Source organism: Hypanus sabinus, chromosome 2 (assembly GCF_030144855.1).
Source record: "Hypanus sabinus isolate sHypSab1 chromosome 2, sHypSab1.hap1, whole genome shotgun sequence".
Lineage (NCBI taxonomy): Eukaryota > Metazoa > Chordata > Chondrichthyes > Myliobatiformes > Dasyatidae > Hypanus > Hypanus sabinus.
Window position 1 is genome coordinate 188363812 of NC_082707.1, and position 19210 is coordinate 188383021.

General features: G+C 42.4%; 1 protein-coding gene across 1 annotated transcript in view; it reads right to left on the reverse strand.

Annotated features, from left to right (window-relative positions):
• Positions 1 to 19210, reverse strand: part of LOC132404104 (neurexin-3-like) — a 2171528-nt gene that overhangs the window by 1370453 nt on the left and 781865 nt on the right. The window contains exon 9 of the mRNA XM_059988144.1: positions 8728 to 8931. Coding sequence (XP_059844127.1) covers positions 8728 to 8931 — 204 coding nt within the window. The remainder of the gene's footprint in view (positions 1 to 8727; positions 8932 to 19210) is intronic.

A 19210-nucleotide genomic window follows, 5' to 3' on the forward strand; every position in this document is an offset into this window, starting at 1 on the left:
TTCTTGTTTAGTCAGGGTATGAATGGATATGGGGAGAAGGCAGGAGATTGGGGCTGAGAAGGAAAATGGATCAGCATGCTGAAATAGCAGAGCAGTCTTGATGATCTAAATGGTCTTATTCTGGTCCTAGATCTTATGGTCTAAGATATTTGAGACCTGTTGACGAACAGAAACCAAAACTGGCTTGGTTACAGAAGGTAGAAGGTAACAGCGCATGGGCGTTTTTCTCATTGGAAGCTAGTCATAAGTGGGGTACTACAGGGATCATGGCTGGGACCTCTGTTGTTTGTAAGATGTATAATATACTGTATATGTAATCTGATTAAGTTTGTAGAAGAGACAACAACTGGTGGAGTCGTAGAGAGCAAAGATGATTGTGTAAGGTTACAGCAGTACGTAGATCAGCTGGAAAGTTCGATGGCCTGCTGGCAGATGGAATTTAGACTACCGTAAGGTAATGCCATCACTTGTCCTGGCTATGCGAGCACTGATGCCAGGCAGACAATCTTTGAAGAGCATTGATAAATGCTGGGGTCATCCACCTTATAAAGACACTGCTCAGAAGGAGGCAGTGGCAAACCACTTCTGCAGAAAAATTTGCCAAGAACAATCATGATCAGGAGCATGGTTGTCCACATCACATGAATGAAGGTAATGCACTTTGAAAAATCAAATTCCACTCAGACATAGAGTAAATGGCTGAAAGAAATGTGGATGAAGGAAAATGGGAGGAAGGGAAGGAGTAGACTGGTTTTGGTGTATGTTAAAAGGTCGGCACAACATGGTGAGATGAAGAGCCTGCACTGTGCTGTACCGTTCCATGGTCTGAATGGTATGGACCTCAGGAGTGTTGAGGTGCAGAGGGTCATTATAGCACAAGTCCAGAGCTTGTTAAAAATGGACAGTGAGGAAAGCATGCTTTCCTTCACAGCCCAAAACATTGAATATAAGAATTGGGACATGCAGCTATCCAAATTATTGGTTACTCTTTTTGTGTTTGTTCATTCGTTATGTGCCATGACGTATGACATGGGCGATCATGGTCTTTCCATCACCATGACTGTTCTTGGCATATCTTTCTACAGAAGTGGTTTGCCATTGCCTTCTTCTGGGCAATTGCTTTACAAGCCAGGTGACCCCAGCCATTATCAACACTCTTCAAAGACTGCCTGCCTGGCGTCAGCAATTGCATAAAGAGGGCTTGTGATCTGCACCAGCTGCTCTTACAACCATCCACCACCTGCTTCTTGGCTTCGTGTGACCCTGACTGGGGGCCAAGCAGGTGTTGCACCTTGCCTAAGGGTGACTTGCAGGCTAGTGGAGGGAAGGAGCACCTTACACCTCTTTTAGTAGAGGCATACTGCTTCTCCATCCTGCCACTCCTCCTTTTGTGTAAATTGTGTACAGTTTTTATTATCAGCACACTACAGGAAGGATATGGTAGCAAAGAGGGAGTGCAGAAGACATTCACCAGGATGTTGCCTGGGATGGAGAGCTGTAATTGTAGGGAGAGATTTCATAGGCTGCATTTATTCATGCTATAATATTGGCGACTTAAAATTCTAAGCAATTTAGGTTAGAAATGCAAATTTTTTTATGCCAGGACAAATGAGTCTGGAACTAAAGGGCACAATGCAAGATAAATAAAGGAGATCTGAGATGTGAGTTTTGCATACAGGGACTGGTGGTTACTTGGGCCAAGCTGCCAGAGGAAATGGAAGACACACATACAATCACAGTGTTTCAAAGACATTTGATCAAGTACTCGGATAAGAAGAGGCCTAATATAATCCTCATACATTTACCATTTCTTTCCTGGAATCATTCTCATATAGAATTAGTACTTGGCATTGCCAAGAATCCAATTCCTGTCACAGTATGTTGACAGACTGTCTAGGGGGAATGCCATACTAGATCTAGTATTAGGTAACGAACCAGGTCAGGTCACAGATCTGTCAGTGGGTGGGCATCTGGGGGACAGTGATCACCGCTCTCTGACCTTTAGCATTATCATGAAAAAGGATAGAATCAGAGAGGATAGGAACATTTTTAATTGGGGAAGGGCAAATTATGAGGCTATAAGGCTAGAACTTGCGGGTGTGAATTGGGATGATGTTTTTGCAGGGAAATGTACTATGGACATGTGGTCGAGGTTTAAGGATCTCTTGCAGGATGTTAGGGATAAATTTGTCCCGGTGAGGAAGATAAAGTATGGTTGGGTGAAGGAACCATGGGTAACAAGTGAAGTGGAAAATCTAGTCAGGTTGAAGAAGGCAGCATACATGAGGTTTAGGAAGCAAGGATCAGATGGGTCTATTGAGGAATATAGGGTAGCAAGAAAGGAGCTTAAGAAGGGGCTGAGAAGAGCAAGGGGGCAATGAGAAGGCCTTGGTGAGTAGGGTAAAGGAAAACCCCAAGGCATTCTTCAATTATGTGAAGAACAAAAGGATGACAGGAGTGAAGGTAAGACCGATTAGAGATAAAAGTGCGAAGATGTCCCTGGAGGCTGTGGAAGTGAGCGAGGTCCTCAATGAATACTTCTCTTCGGTATTCACCACTGAGAGGGAACTTGATGACGGTGAGGACAATATGAGTGAGGTTGATGTTCTGGAGCATGTTGATATTAAGGGAGAGGAGGTGGAGTTGTTAAAATATATTAGGAAGGTTAAGTCCCCGGGCCCTGATGGAATATTCTCCAGGCTGCTCCACGAGGCGAGGGAAGAGATTGCTGAACCTCTGGCTAGGATCTTTATGTCCTCGTTGTCCACGGGAACGGTACCGGAGGATTGGAGGGAGGTGAATGTTGTCCCCTTGTTCAAAAAAGGTAGTAGGGTTAATCCAGGTAATTATAGACCAGTGAGCCTTACGTCTGTGGTGGGTAAGCTGTTGGAAAAGATTCTTAGAGATAGGATCAATGGGCATTTAGAGAATCATGGTCTGATCAGGGACAGTCAGCACGTCTTTGTGAAGGGCAGATCATGCCTAACAAGCCTGATAGAGTTCTTTGAGGAGGTGACCAGGCATATAGATGAGGATAGTGTAGTGGATGTGATCTACATGGATTTTAGTAAGGCATTTGATAAGGTTCCACATGGTAGGCTTATTCAGAAAGTCAGAAGGCATGGGATCCAGGGAAGTTTGGCCAGGTGGATTCAGAATTGGCTTGCCTGCAGAAGGCAGAGGGTTGTGGTGGAGGGAGTACATTCAGATTGGAGGGTTGTGACTAGTGGTGTCCCACAAGGATCTGTTCTAGGACCTCTACTTTTTGTGATTTTTATTAACGACCTGGATGTGGGGGTAGAAGGGTGGGTTGGCAAGTTTGCAGACGACACAAAGGTTGGTGGTGTTGTAGATAGTGTAGAGGATTGTCGAAGCTTGCAGAGAGACATTGATAGGATGCACAAGTGGGCTGAGAAGTGGCAGATGGAGTTCTATGAGGTGGTACACTTTGGAAGGACAAACTCCAAGGCAGAGTACAAAGTAAATGGCAGGATACTTGGTAGTGTGGAAGAGCAGAGGGATCTGGGGGTACATGTCCACAGATCCCTCAAAGATGCCTCACAGGTAGATAGGGTAGTTAAGAAAGCTTATAGGGTGTTAACTTTCATAAGTCGAGGGATAGAGTTTAAGAGATGCGATGTAACGTTGCAGCTCTATAAAACTCTAGTTAGGCCACACTTGGAGTACTGTGTCCAGTTCTGGTCGCCTCAGTATAGGAAAGATGTGGAAGCATTGGAAAGGGTACAGAGGAGATTTACCAGGATGCTGCCTGGTTTAGAGAGTATGGATTATGATCAGAGATTAGGGGAGCTAGGGCTTTACTCTTTGGAGAGAAGGAGGATGAGAGGAGACATGATAAAGGTGTACAAGATATTAAGAGGAATAGACAGAGTGGACAGCTAGTGCCTCTTCCCCAAGGCACCATTGCTCAGTACAAGAGGACATGGCTTTAAGGTAAGGGGAGGGAAGTTCAAGGGGGATATTAGAGGAAGGTTTTTCACTCAGAGAGTGGGTTGGTGCGTGGAATGCACTGCCTGAGTCAGGCATGGAGGCAGATACACTAGTGAAGTTTAGGTGACTACTAGACAGGTATATGGAGGAATTTAAGTTGGGGGGTTATATGGGAGGCAGGGTTTGAGGGTTGGCACAACATTGTGGGCCGAAGGGCCTGTAATGTGCTGTACTATTCTCTGTTCTATGTTCTAAGGTTAGCCAATAGAGTATCTTTCTGTGCTCTGATTCTATCATCTGCATCTTTGTGATCTTAAAAACCACTGAAGGTTTTAAAGGCAGTTATGAACTGCAGAGATTATTTTCCTAGAAGAACCCTGTTCTTTCTATGCACTTCAGAGTTCATCATTGAAAGTCTGAGCATAGTTCTAGCTCTCCATGGATATCAACTCACAGCTAGAGAATATGATTCATGTCTCATGCATGAACCCACCCTTGGACCATTCTCACAAAGACTTGTCCAGGTAGGAAATGTGGAAAAGGCACCTTGCAAGCAGAGAACAAAGACGTTCAAATCAAATTCTTTCAAGCACTGCAGTGAATTTTAAACACGGTACAAAAGATTAATTATTTTTGCAAAATAATTTGTCTCAGATCGCTCAGAGATGTTATGGTAAAAAATGTGGCCATTTATGACATAATGTTCTGCAGCACCATCTTGCTATGAGTGACTGCAGTTAAAATCAATGGTTCAGATACTTTGCTCCCATGTTTTCATTAAATGAGCCAAGCAATTATCATTATCTATCCCAAAGTGCCCTAACTGCTTCAGTGTGTGCATTGATCCACGGAGTAAGTGATAAGAATACTGATGCAAGTTCCAGTAAGTAAGTTACTTTTGCAGTCAGGCTTTTTGAAGGCACAACTTCCTAAACCAAACTAAAAGAGCGAGCTAATAAAAATTGAAAGACTAAGGAGAACATTAACAAGGATTTTGCCCGGACTTGAATACCTGAGTTACAGGGAAAGAGTGAATAGTTTAGGAATTTATTCCCTAGAAAATAGAATAATGAGGGGACACTTGACAGAGGTATACAAGATTATGAGGGGTATTGATTGGGTAAATGCAAGCAAGCTTGTTCAACTGAGCTTGGGTTGAGACCAGAACTAGAAATCATAGGTTAAGGATGATAGGTGAAATGTTTAAAGGGAAAAAAGTGAATAAAAGGATCCTTTTCTGGTTGGCTGCCAATGATGAGTGGTGTTCTGCAGAGGTCAGTGTTGGGACCACTTCTTTTTACCATGTATCAGCAATTTAGATGATGGAATAGAAGGCTTTATTGCCAAGCTTGCAGATGATATGAAGATTGGTGTGGAGGAAACAGGTAGGCTGCATAAGTGCTAGACAGATTAGGAGAATGGGCAAGAAAGTGGTAAATGAAATACAATGTTGGAAAATGCATGGTCATGCACTTTGGTAGAAGAAATAAATGTGCAGATTAGTGTTTGTGTTAAATGCATCCCACTAACATTCAAATGTGTCATATTAAATTCATATTTGTCAGTCTGTATGCATTTTTCATTGGTTCCATTGTATTTTACTGTTCTACTGTAAATACTCGCAAGGAAATGAATCTCAGGGTTGTGTATGGTGACATACATGTACTTTGATAATAAATTTATTGTGAATGATATGCGGAATATTTATTGAGCCTAGTGCAACGCAAGCTGAGAATTCAATGTTCTTGTGTTTTGAAGCCAATTAGGAATGACACTTGTTAAACAAAACTATACTTTTTCCCATTTTTGGTTTGGATCTTTTTTGCTATAAAAAGGACCAGATAGAAAACTAACCCCAGTCATCTAAATTGGCTGCATCGAGACGCTGCATCCAACTTACCCGCGTTACCTGAGAGAGCAGCTATGTTACAGAGTGACCACTAGACGGCAAAAATCACTAAACAATAAGGTACAATGATGAAGGAAAGCTTCTGCAGGACCAGAAATAGAGATAGTGATAGCACTGGAGAGAGAGAGAGAAAAAAATATCAGTCACTGAATATGTTCACAAATTTACCTCAACAGCGAGTTCAGTAAAATTTCTGTTGGAATATATAGGATTCTGGTCAGCATTAAACTTCACTTTCCCTTCCCTTCCACAGAGAATCAGTACTATTCTTTGTCTTTCAAAAATCCACCATGTTTTTGCACTAAGTAAGATAATCAATTGCATTTCATCAAGTAGCATAATTTATATACTTGAACAGATAACAAATTGCAAAACTGCATTTTGGTAAAAATGGTAAAGGCCCAGGTCTTCCAGTGGGGGTGGGGGGTGGGGGTTAGTGTCAGCAAAATATTGGTAACAGAGGTAATTACAACCCTTAATTGGAATGCGATTTAAAGTTCATAGGTGCCTACCTAGGTCGTCCATCATTCTGCCAAAAATAAGAAGATGAGCATTTTTTGTCTCATGCATATTAAACATGGAAACATATAGTGAAATGTATCATTTATGCCAAATTCAGTCAGCAAGAACTGTGCATGTGTTGCCACACTTCTAGTATCAACATAACATGCCCACAACTCAACCCTTTGTTCAGGAATGTTACCGAGTTCCATGGCATCCCATAGAATAGGAACACAATTAGCCATTTAGTCCAGAGTTTGCTGATTTATTATCTCTCTCAATCGCATTCTCAACCTTTGACACCTTGACTAATCAAGAACCTATCAACCTCCACATACCCAGTGACTTGGTCTCCACAGCTATCTGTGGCAATGAATTCCATAGGTTTGCACCCTCTGGCTAAAGACATTCCTCCTCATAGAGCTCAGCAGGCTACTGGTGTTGCTTGACCCTTGCATCGGAACATAGCCGCCACTGATGGCACACGAGTTAGCACTGAAATGAACTACTGTGTCCGATCTCACAGCTGTGCCTTGTGAACCACAAGCAAAGATTCATAGATTTTCATAGGACAGAGGTCCATTGACCAGTTACATCTGCAGTGACCACCACTTACCAATAGACAAACTCCAGTTACTAATACTTGCTTCTTTACTTTGGCAATTGAAATGCTCATCTGGATACCCCCTAATTGCCATAGGAGTACCTGCTTCCTTCATCAACTCAGAGAGTGTGTTTCAGATTACAACCACCCTCTGTTCTGTCCACAGAACAGCACAGCACAGTACAGGCCCTTTGGCCTACAATGTGTTCTGTTCACTGTTTAATCTACTCTAAGATCAATAGCCCTCCATTTTTCTTTCATCCATGTTCCTTTCTAAGAGTCTCTTAAGCATCTTTAATATGTCTGCCTCTACCACCACCCCGGCAAAGCATTCCATGCTCCCACCACTCTTAAAAAAAACCCACCAGACATTCCCTCCGTATACTTTCCTCCAACTATCTTAAAGTTCATCTTCTCAGTCTTAAATATGCCCGGCAGGCTAAAATCCACTCTCATACAATCCTTTTGATCTTTAGTCTTCTTCTCCAGTACGGGCAAAACTACAGTGAGTTTCAGTGGCAGAGTCTGACATTTGCAGTGACAAATGTTCTTTGCTACACTATAGGCCTCGCCAATTAGCAAAGAAGGCTGACTATACATGAGAAGGCTGTGTCAGGGCGAATGTGGTGTGAAGCTGCATACTTCTTCCACTCCTTGGGAGATCTGGGCCAAAACCTGTCTTTTTGTCCATCTATTATTTCAGCCAAATTAGTTTAAAAAAATCAATAAATCAATGCTCTTAACGGGGAGTATCCCTCAAAAGCTTAATAATTACACATTTTAAAAATCCCAAATTGTTTTAAGTTTACTGCCTTTGTTTGTTGTCCACTAAGCACTGATTTACAAATATTCATGTACATACTTCTAACAAATAATGTCTTGTTCCTTGATTATATATGGTTCATGGTGGAGATTTGAAATAGCTTTGAACCACAGAAATGTATTTTAAAAAAGAATGCACTATTTAGATGCTGATTAATGGCTCAATCTTGTATTCATCAGGTAGGAAAGTTTCCAATTTAGAAGGGGCAATGAGGAAGTGGTAAGGGGGTGACTGAGAGGTAAAGCGATCCAGCTGCAGGTTTCATTGTGCTCTCTGTTCTCAGGGCTGTTTGCCAAGCGGGCCGCAGGCTTCAGGCCTTTGAAGGGGTTGATAGCCATCTTTTGACTGATGACTCATGAAGCATTTTGATTTAAAAAAAAAGTTAAGCATTAAGTTTAAATTTTAAAACTTATTTTTTAAAACCACAAACTTAACCAAAAACAAAAATGAGTAAAAAAAAGAAAAACTTCACAAATTTTGCAAAGTATTCTTATAAAAGATTTTTATATTAAACTGACCACAAGTAGGCCACAGCATTTCCACTTCTACAAGGGAGATTACGACGAGATTATCAGAATGATTTAAACTGACAGGCACCTGCCTCAGTGTAATTAATTTGACATTATTTTTTCTTAAAACCAAACATTTGCTGTGGCTTACTTGGCAGTACCAACAGTTATGATGCAAAAACATGGATATTTGCTCAAAAGATGGTCCATTTAAACATGGATTTCAGATCTAACAGGTCCGGAATTACTTAATTACATCGGATTGATAACTTCATGCACATTTTACACAACATTCAAATTAATATTCATTTACAAATTAATATAAATGTTTTAAGAAACAAAGGAGGGATTTACTGTATTCAAGTAATTGTTAATAAATCCATCACCAATGAAAGGCTAGACAGCCACACAGTCAAGTTTTATACAATACCTAAGTTGACTGTCAACTTCACTCGGCCTCCGTCAAGCTCCAAGCGAAGTGTGTCAGCCGAATCCCTCGAGGTCGTGGCCACGAGTAAGCCATAAGCTCGCTGGGACATGAAGCGGAGGGAAACATCTTCGGCTTCTGTGTGCATTACCCAGGGCATGACTATCTTCAGGTACATGCTGCCATCGTAGCTGAGAATGGATGCCTCTGTGGGGAAAGAGTCAAACGGTGACGTGAGGTGACACCAGCTTATGCTATTCTGCTCTTGGTTATTGTTCAGAGTACATTTATTATCAGTGTATGTAGATGTTACTATACACCACTGTGGGATTTACTTTTTTGTAGGTCTTTACATCTGGTGTTGAAACAATTGTGTAAACTTAACAGGCCAAATGGTTAACCTCTCTAATGAATCCAATTTTGTTGCAAAATGCAGTAATATCTTCACACTGTATTAATTATATTCTTACACACATTCTAACTGACAACTAGTGAAAGCAATGACCAACAATTGTACAGAATTGAGGTATGTCACATTGAAACTAGGAGTAGGGAGATCATGCAGAATTGATCTCCTGGCATTAGTAGCGTGAGGAGTCTTCAGGATATATGCCCTATTCTGAATACTGCAGCAGGTACTGGAAGGGGACCTCATCAGTAGATTCATGGTGAGAATGGGGACAGGGGAGATTTAAGTGGATGGTCAAAGGAAAAAGGTACCTAGACATTCACTCTCAATCATCAATCCTGCTTTATCAGGAATGATAGAGGAACAGGAGACACAAAATGTTGGAAGAACTCATCATGTTAGCAAGCATGCACTGAGGGGAATTAACATTTCAGGCCAAGACCCTTTCCCCCTCTCACCTAGTCTCACCTTTCAGTTCATTCACCTTGCTCCTCCTGTTTCTACCTCCTACCCAAGATCCACAAACCTGCCTGTCCAGGTAAACACATTGTTTCTGCTTGTTCCTGCCCTACTGTCTTCATATCTGCATACCTCAACTCAGTTTTATCCCCCGTGGTTCAGTCTCTTCCTACCTACATCTGTGACACTTCAATGATTTCAAGTTCCCTAGCCCTGAGCATTTTATTTTCACCATGGATGTCCAGTCCATATACACCTCCAACCCCCACCAGGAAGGTCTCAAAGCTCTCCCTTTCTTTTTGAACACCAGACCCAATCAGTTCCCCTCCACCACCACTTTTCTCCATCTGGCAGAACTAGACTTCACTCTCAACAATTTCTCCTTTGGCTCCTCCTACTTTCTTCAAAGAAAAGGTGCAGCCATGGATACTTGGATGGATCCCAGTTATGCGTGCTTTGTTCCAAGCCTACACTGGTGTCACTCCTCAATTTTCCTATGTTATCCCGGTGACTGAATTTGTGCTGCTTTCTGTACCCACGTGGAGCTCGTTGACTTCTTCAACTTTGCCTCTAACTTCCTCTCTGATCTCAAATTTACCTGGTCCATTTCTGACACCTCCCTTCCCTTTCTCAAGCTCTCTGTCTCTAGCTCTGGAGATAACTTATCTACTGATGTTTATTATAAACAGACTGACCCTCCCAGCTAGCTGGACTACACCTCTTCCCACCCCAGTTACTTGTAAAAATGCCATCACCTTCTCTCTGTTCCTCCATCTCCACCGCATCTGCTCTCAGGATGAGACTTTTCATTACAGAATGAAAAGAGATGTCCTTCTTCTTCAAAAAAAAGGGAACTCCTTTCCTCCACCATCAACACAGCCCTCAACTGCACCTTTTCCATTTTTTACACATCCGACCTCACCCCATCCATCCATCACCCCAACAAGGATAGGGTTCCTCTTGTCCTCACCTACCACCCCACCAGCCTCAGCGTCCAGAACATAATTCTCCATAACTTGCCATCTCCAACGGGATCCCACCACAAAGCACACCTTACCCTCCCCCTGCCTCCTCCCCACTTTCTGCTTTCCACAGGGATTGCTCCTAACTCCCTCGTCCACTCATCCTTCCCCCCCGATCTCCCTCCTAGCACTTACCCTGCCCCGACACCTCCTCCCTCACGTCCATTCAGGGCCCCAAACAGTCCTTCCAAGTGAGGCAACTCTTCACCTGAGAGTCTGTCAGGGTCTTCTATTGTGTCTGGAGATCCCACTGTGGCTTCCTTTATATTGGTGAGACTGGGTGGAGATTGGGAGACAGTTTCGCTGAGCACCTATATCCATCAGAAAAAGTGGGATCTCCTGGCAGCCACCTATTTTAATTCCATTCCCATTCCCATTCCAGCATGTCAGTCCATGGGCTCCTCTCCTATCACGATGAGCTCACACTCAGGGTGGAGGAGCAAAACCTTATTTTCCATTTGGTTAGCCTCCAACCTGATGGCATGAATATCGATTGCTCAAAACTCTAGTAATGCCCCTTCCACTATCACCTATCCCCATACCCTTTTCTCTCTTTCACCTTATCTCCTCACCTGCCCATTACCTCCCTCTGGTGCCCCTCCCACTTTTTTTCCCTCCATGGCCTTCTGTCCTCTCCTATTAGATTCCCCCTTCTCCAGCCCTGTATCTCTCTCACCAATCAACTTCCCAGCTCCTCACTTCACCCTCCCCCTCCCAGTTTCACCTATCACCTCATGCTTCTTCCTCCCCTTCCCCCACCCTCTTACCCTCACTGCTCACCTTTTTTTCTCCAGTCCTGCCGAAGGGTCATGACCCAAAACGTCGACTGTTTACTCTTTTCCATAGGTGGTGCCTGGCCTGCTGAGTCCCTCCACCATTTTGTGTGTGTCGCCTTTTCCCTGCCAGCTTGTACCCCTCCTCTTCCTCCCACCTTCTTATTCTGGTTTCTGCCCTCTTCCTTTCTGGCACTAATGAAGGGTCTCACCCTGAAACATCTCCAGATCAATGGCCTAGTCTCCCGAATAACAGGCCAAACACGTGGCCACTCTGACTTAGTGGAATAATTCAGGGGTTGACTAATTGCTGGGTCAGACAGTCAGGGCCTTTTTTTCATATATGTGGACATTTGATAGCACCAGGGAGGATTTTTTCTAACTGCTATTGTTTCTCTGTACTAAACACCTGCTTAAAATAGCAGACCAGGAAGTGGGTGCCACAATAGCATAGCAGTTAACTCAACGTTGCTATGGCTCAAGGCATTCTGGAGTTCAGAGTTCAAATCCGGCACCGTCTGAAAGGAGTTTATACATTCACCTCGAGACGTTGCGTGGGTTTCCTCTCCCACAGTCAAAGACAGACTGGTTAGAAGGTTAATTGGTCATTGTAAGTTGTGATTATGCTAGAGTTAAATAGATGAGTTGCTGGGTCATGGGGCTCATTGGGATAGAAGGGCCTGTATCTCACTGTATGTTAATGCTCTATCTCTGCAAGACAACTAGTAAAAAAAAATGGGAGTAGGAAAAACAACAAATCGTGCTAGAGGTGCGGCTTTTTGTATCACACTGTATAAAGAAACAAATCATATACCAGCAACGTGTCTACTTAGAGTGTACAGTGACAATATTCAATACAAGAGCCCACTTCTATAGGAAGAGTTGGTCTGTGCCTGATTGAAGGGCGACAATGTAGTTTTGACAGCATCAGGCACAGGGACAAAAGACATTGCATCATTTCCTCTTGACTGAGGTATCTGTTATTTCTTACCCAACCCTTGTTTCCCGAAGTAGATCTTTAAAAACTATTTACTTATTTATTTTAGCGATACAACATGGTAACAAGCTTGCCCGCACATCATTCAGGAACGTAGAAGGGAACTGAAGTAGCCGGAGGAAACTGGAGCACCCAGAGGGAACCCACGCAGTCAGGGGGAGAACATACAAAGTTCCTACAAATAGCAGCAGGAATTCAACCCGTGTCACTGGTGCTGTATAGTGCTAATCCAACCACTATGCTACCATGCTGTTCCAAACAACCAATGTCATGATATTTGGTATGTCAGTCATATTAAACCCGGTTCTGATTCTCCTTACAGAATGCAGCTGATATTGAATACAGGCTGCTGGCACAGTAAAAACATTACACTAACCACTACACTACCATGTCACTATGTTGATGGGCCTCCTGACGAGCAATTTATTTTACTGATTGAATGGCTTAAATGCCACTGTAACTGCCGAGCTATGTTGGAACTGACATTTCAAACTCTTCTTCCAAAGAAAAACAGTTCAATTCTAGTGTCCTCTGCAAGGAGTTTGTATGTCCTTCCCATAAATGTGTGGGTTTCCTCTGAGTGCTCCGGTTTCCTCCCACAGTCCAAAGACGTATCGGTTAGTAAGCTTCTCGGTCATTGTAAATTGTTCTCTGATTAGGCTGGGTTTAAATAGGTGGGTTGCTGGGCAGTGTGGCTTGTCGGGCCCGTAGGGCCTGTCAATGCTCTATCTCTACAAGACAACTAATAAAAAAAGTAAATAAAATGGGAGTAGGAAAAACAACAAATCATGCTAGAGGTGCAGCTTTTTGTGGTCTCTTCATACCAGGAGTGGCACAGTAGTGTAGCAGTTAGCTTTACGCTTTATGGTGCTATATGCAAGTCCAGGGTTCAATTCCTGCTGTAGTCCATAAGGAGTTCACATGTTCTCCTTGTGACAACACGAGTTGCCTCTAGGTGCTCCGGTTTCTTCCCACATTCCAAAGGAATATGGTTTAGGGTTAGTAGTCATGGGCATGCTACGTTGGTGTTGGAAGCATGATGACACTTAAGGGCTGTACAGCACAATCCTCAAATGTCACATTACACTGTATGTTTCAATATACATGTGACAAGTAAATCTAATCTTTATTTTTTAATCAGAATTACTTTAAGGGAATTTAAACCACTTGATTTCATTCGCACCTCTTCTGAATACCTGATATCAGAACTCAGGCATCCCAGGCACCTGTCCATTTCAGCCACTTTTAGAGCCTCAAATGTTTTAAGTTCAAAGTAAATTTATTATCAAAGTGTGTGCATGTCACCATATACTACTCTGAGATTCATTTTCTTGCAGAGATTTCACGGTAGAACAAAAAATACAATTGAATCAATGAAAAACTACGTAGAAACCAAGAGTGACAAACAGCCAATGTGCAAAATAAGACAAACTGTTCAAATATTTTAAAAAAAGTGGATAAAGAATGTTGAGCACATTAGTTGTGGAGTCCTTGTTTATGTCGCAGTTCCTGGTCTGTTACAAAGATTCAATACTGTGCCATTACTCAGGCTGCTTATATATCGATAATTCAGCATTTCTGCAACATTTGCTCAATATTCTGTCAACATCTATTGGATTTCCTGAAGACAGCAAATATGTAAGATTCCATGATACCAGATCTGAGCAATACTGCATTTGCCAACCGTGTCCACTCATGAATATCCTCCGTCTCCTTATTCCACTATAGGCAACTAGATAATCATTAAATCACTCCTCTGCAACCCTCCAGTTCAAGCAATCTTTTTGCTAACCTTTTTAATAACTCCTTTTTGATTCACTATCTTTTTGTTGTCCACTTACGTTCATTTGAAGTGCCTTGGAATATTTGCTTATCAATTTGAAGGCAAACTAACGAACAAGTTGCCGGAAGGGATGGATACGAGGTTGATTTCAAAGTCCAAAGTTCAAAAGATGTTTATGATCCAAGTATGTAAATGTTATACAACCTTGAGATTCATCTCCTTACAGCCAGCCACAAAACAAAGAAACCCCAAAAGTACCCATTTTAAAAAGATGAAGACAGTCAAACACTCAACGTGCAGAGAGAAAAAAGCAAACAAATCGAGCTGATAATAAAAGTGAGGAAATAGCTTCAGCACTGAGGGTTTATGACAGATAGGAAGCCAGGTATCACTGCAGCCAGAGTTCATTTAACATTTATGAGAAGTTTGAAAAGGTACATGGATTATAGGGGCATGGAGGGTTATGGTCCAGGTGCAGGTCGATGCGACTAGGCAGAATAATACTTTGGCATGGACTTAATGGGCCGAAGGGTCTGTTTCTGCACTGTAATTTTCTAGTACGGTACTCTATGACTCAATGTTTATGAAACTCCAAGGATACAGAGCAAAATGATATTCATAGAGAACTACAGCACTGAACCAGGCCCCTCAGCCGACCCATTTTCCAATTTTCATTTCAAAAACATTTTACAGCAGGACTTCGTTGGCACTTTATTTAATTCCCTTGCTTTCTGATGGATTAGATTAAGCAAGGAACTTAGTACTTGGGGAAGGTGTCAGCGAGTAGCATATAATAATGGCAGAAGATCTATTGCAAAGAATTTGCAAAATATTTTAATCACAGTCAGCTCCAATTGTTTACTTTATTTTCATATTTAAACACCAAATTAAAGAAAATCACAATTAAAAGCTGTCCAATTTGTGAACGAACCAAAGAAAAATATACACTGCCAGAAAGATAGTGATAAAGAATCATTTGAAAATAAGATGACAATTTTATCAATTAGGTGGTTCATTGCAATATTCATGACAGGAATTACCCAATATGTTTTTACACTTTAAACATGTGACTTGCTCATATAACACATGTTAAAAGCCTACAGTGCAAAATAGAGCTTCAAACTAAATAGATCTGCAGTTTAACAGGATATTTTTCTTTTAACTAAAGAGAGGGAAACTTGCATTTTTAAGTTATGAGGCCAGAATCAAACAGTCTTATAATTTACAGTTACGTATTTGTTTGTGACATATTTATCATTAAAAATATCACATCAAATACTTCTCTAAACTTACCTTATCACCTTCATGAAAGTGATCATTTACGTCAATGATTTGCATTTGAAAAGGTGTGATAGCTACATTTCCCTTTTTTTATATTTACTGGAAGAATTTAGACAAAAAAATCATGTTATAAGAGTACAAAATATGTATGATGATTGATGGAACAAAATTGAGGAAAAGCTTAATGCCTTTAAATGAGATCAACACCCCACTCTTGAAAGGATTCTTTATTATATCTGCTTGATGTTATTAACACAAATTTCTTTTTTTTTGGGAAGATGTCCAGTATTTTTGTGCTATTAACATATCAAAGAACAGAGGCAGATTATGCAAGTTAATCTTGACAAAGGTAGAACATAAAAATCACAGAACAGTGGAGACCATTCAGCCCACAATGTTGTAACAGCCCTTTAACCTTCTCTAAGGTCTATCTCACCCTTCCTTCCTACGTAGCCCTTGATACCTCTGTCATTCAAGTGCCTATCTAAGAGTTTCTTAAATGTCTCTAATGTATCTGTCTCTCTCACCATCCCAGGCAGGTAGGATACTTGGCAATGTGGAGGATCAGAGGGATCTTGGGGTCCGAGTCCATAGGACACTCAAAGCTGCTACAGCTGTGGTTAAGAAGGCATATGATGTAATGGCCTTCATCAACCATGGGGTTGAGTTTAAGATCAGAGAGGTAATGTTGCAGCTATATAGGACCCTGGTCAGTCTCCACTTGGAGTACTGTGCTTAGTTCCGGTTGCCTCACTACAGGAAGGACATGGAAACCATAGAGAGGGTGCAGAGGAGATTTACAAGGATGTTGCCTGGATTGGGGAGCATGCCTCATGAGAATAGATTGAGTGACCTCGGCCTTTTCTCCTTGGAGCGATGGAGGATGAGAGGTGACCTGATAGAGGTATACATGATAATGAGAGGCATTGATCCTGTGGATAGTCAGAGGCTTTTTCCCAGGGCTGAAGTGGCTGCCACAAGTGGGCACAGGTTTAAGGTGTTGGGGAGTAGGTAAAGAGGAGATGTCAGGGGAAGGTTTTTTACACAGAGAGCGGTGAGTGCGAGGAATGGGCTGCCAGCAACGGTGGTGGAGGTGGATACGATAGGGTCTTTTAAGAGACTCTTGGATGGGTACATGGAGCTTAGAAAAATAGAGGGCTATGGGTAACCCTAGTAATTTCTAAGGTAGGGACATGTTTGGTACAACTTTGTGGGCCGAAGGGCCTGTATTGTGCTGTAGGTTTTCTATGTTTTTATGTTTCTAATATTTTGAAGGTTGCTGGAGGTCACAAAGCACAGGACGGTATGGGTTTGGTAAAAACCAATTGAGTAGAAGATAGAACATAAAGCAGTGCGGCACAGTACAAGCCCTTCAGCCCGATGTTTAGCCCTCAAACTTACTCCAAGATCAGTTTAACCTTTCCTTCTTGCAAAGTCCTTCACTTTTCTTTCATGCATGTGCCAGTTGTCCTGAACTTTTCAAAGCAAGGCTGCAAAAAATAGGACTACTCAAAGAGGCAGTCACTGAATTAGTGGATGCATTAGTCTCATCTTCTAAAATTCAGCAGATCACAGAACAGCTTGAACAATTTGGTGAAGGCACATGCAACTGTACCACTCCATTGAAACAAAAGGGAGTGAGAAAATAGGAATCGACGGGTCCATCAGCCTGTTTTCAGTAAGTCCAGAGGGCACAGCCGCAGAATAGAGAGCTGTCCATTGAGAATGGAGATGAGGAGGAATTTGTTTAACCAGAGGATGGTAAACCTGTGGAATTTGTTGCCACATGCGGCTGTATGGGCTAAGTCATTGGGTATATCTAAAGCAGAGGTTGATAGATTCCTGATTAGTCAGGGCATGAAGGGAAACAGGGGAGAAGGCAGGAGATTGGGGCTGAGAGAGAAATGGGGTGGCCATGATGAAATAGCAGAGCCAAATGGCTTATCTCTGCTCCTGTACCTTATGGTCTGTATATTCTATCTGAAAGGATGTGAAGAATCAGACATGACTTTTCCATGAAGGTAGTGAAAGCACACATCTAATTTATTTTGAGGGAACTAGAATATAAAGGCAAGAATATTCTGCTGAGGCTTTACAAGCCATTGGTCAGACTGCAACTGGAATATTGTGAGTGAGGTTGCACTCACTATCTAAGGAAGGATACGCTGACACTGGAGGAGGTTCCTACAAATGAAATGATTTTTTCCCAGTGTGGAAATGGCTAATGCAAGAGGATATAATTTGAGGGAGATTAGAAGAAAGCGAATGAGGGAAGTCAGGATTTGTTTTTAATACACAGAGAGTGATGGGTGAGTGGAATGCTGCCAGAGTGGTGGTAGAAGATTCATTAGGGCCATTAAAGTGTCTCATTGCATGTTAGGCAGCATCCATGGAGGGGAATAAAAAATCAGAAAAAACTAGGAAACCTAACAATGAGGACCATCGACCTTCCCTATATTTCCACAGTTTTTGGAAAGATCACCAGGATCCGGAAGAAATACCAGATCAAAACCATCCACAAACCCATGAGCAAGTGCCAATCCCAGTTTATGTGAGCGAAAGATGACCTGGGACTCAGGTCGGCTGGCATTAACAGGATTCCCTGTGAATGTGGAGCAGCATGTATCAGTAGATGGGACACACGGTGGAAACCTGCGTCAAGGAGCACAGGAGGTGTATACATTTGGGTTGCCCGGAGAAATCCACGGTAGTAGAACACAGCACACACAATGACCACAGGATTGACTTTGAGAGCACAGAGTTACTATGCTGTTCCAACGGCTTTTTGGACTGCCTGGTGAAGGAAGCCATTGAAATAAGAATACAGAGAATGAAGTTCAACAAAGACGAAGGTCTTGCTCTAAGTAAAAAGTGGAAATGATTTTAAAACAAAGTGGGACAGCAGAAACCTGTTTGGTTGAGGAAGAACCAATCAGGAGGGATGGACAATGGGAGTTGAAGATAAATACCTCTGGACTAGACATGCTCGGCATCATCTCTGATGAAGATGGCTGAGTTTGTTATTGGGTCAATGACTGAGTCTCTGGCACTGAGCCTGGTTTCCTGGTGCAGAAGGGAGAGAAGAAGATGAGGAATGCAGTAGTCATAGGAGATTCCATAGTGAGGGGAACAGACAGGAGTATCTGTCAGCCTGATAGAGTGGTGTGTTGCCTCCCAGGTGCCAGGATACGGGATGTTCCTGATCAGGTGCAGAGTATTCTGAAGGGAGAGGGTGAGCAGACAGAAGTCTTGGTACACGTTGGTACCAATGACATAGTTAGGAAAAGGGACCAGGTCCTGAAGAGAGAATTCTGGGAGTTGGGTCGGAAGCTGAAAAGCAGGATCTCCAGGGTAGTAATCTCAGGATGCTCTGTGTGCCACATGCTGACAAGCGCAAGAATAGCATGATCAGGCATATTAATGCATGGCTGAGAGACTGGTGTAGGGGGCAGAGCTTCAGGTTCCCAGATCACGGGGGCCTCTTCTGGGGGAGGGACGACCTGTACAAAAAGGATGGGTTACAACTGAACCCAAAAGGGTCCAATATCCTAACATGCAGGTTTAATTGAGCTGTTAGAGAGGGTTTAAACTAATTTGGCAGGGGGATGGGAACTGGAATGATAGGGCTGAGGAACGGAAAAAAGCAGGAAAACAGAAATAAATCAAAGATACTGTGCAACAGAGGTGATAGGAAGGACAGCCAGGAGATGAGGCATAATCACAGTAGGTGGGATGATTTACAACAGAAAGCAACACATTCTG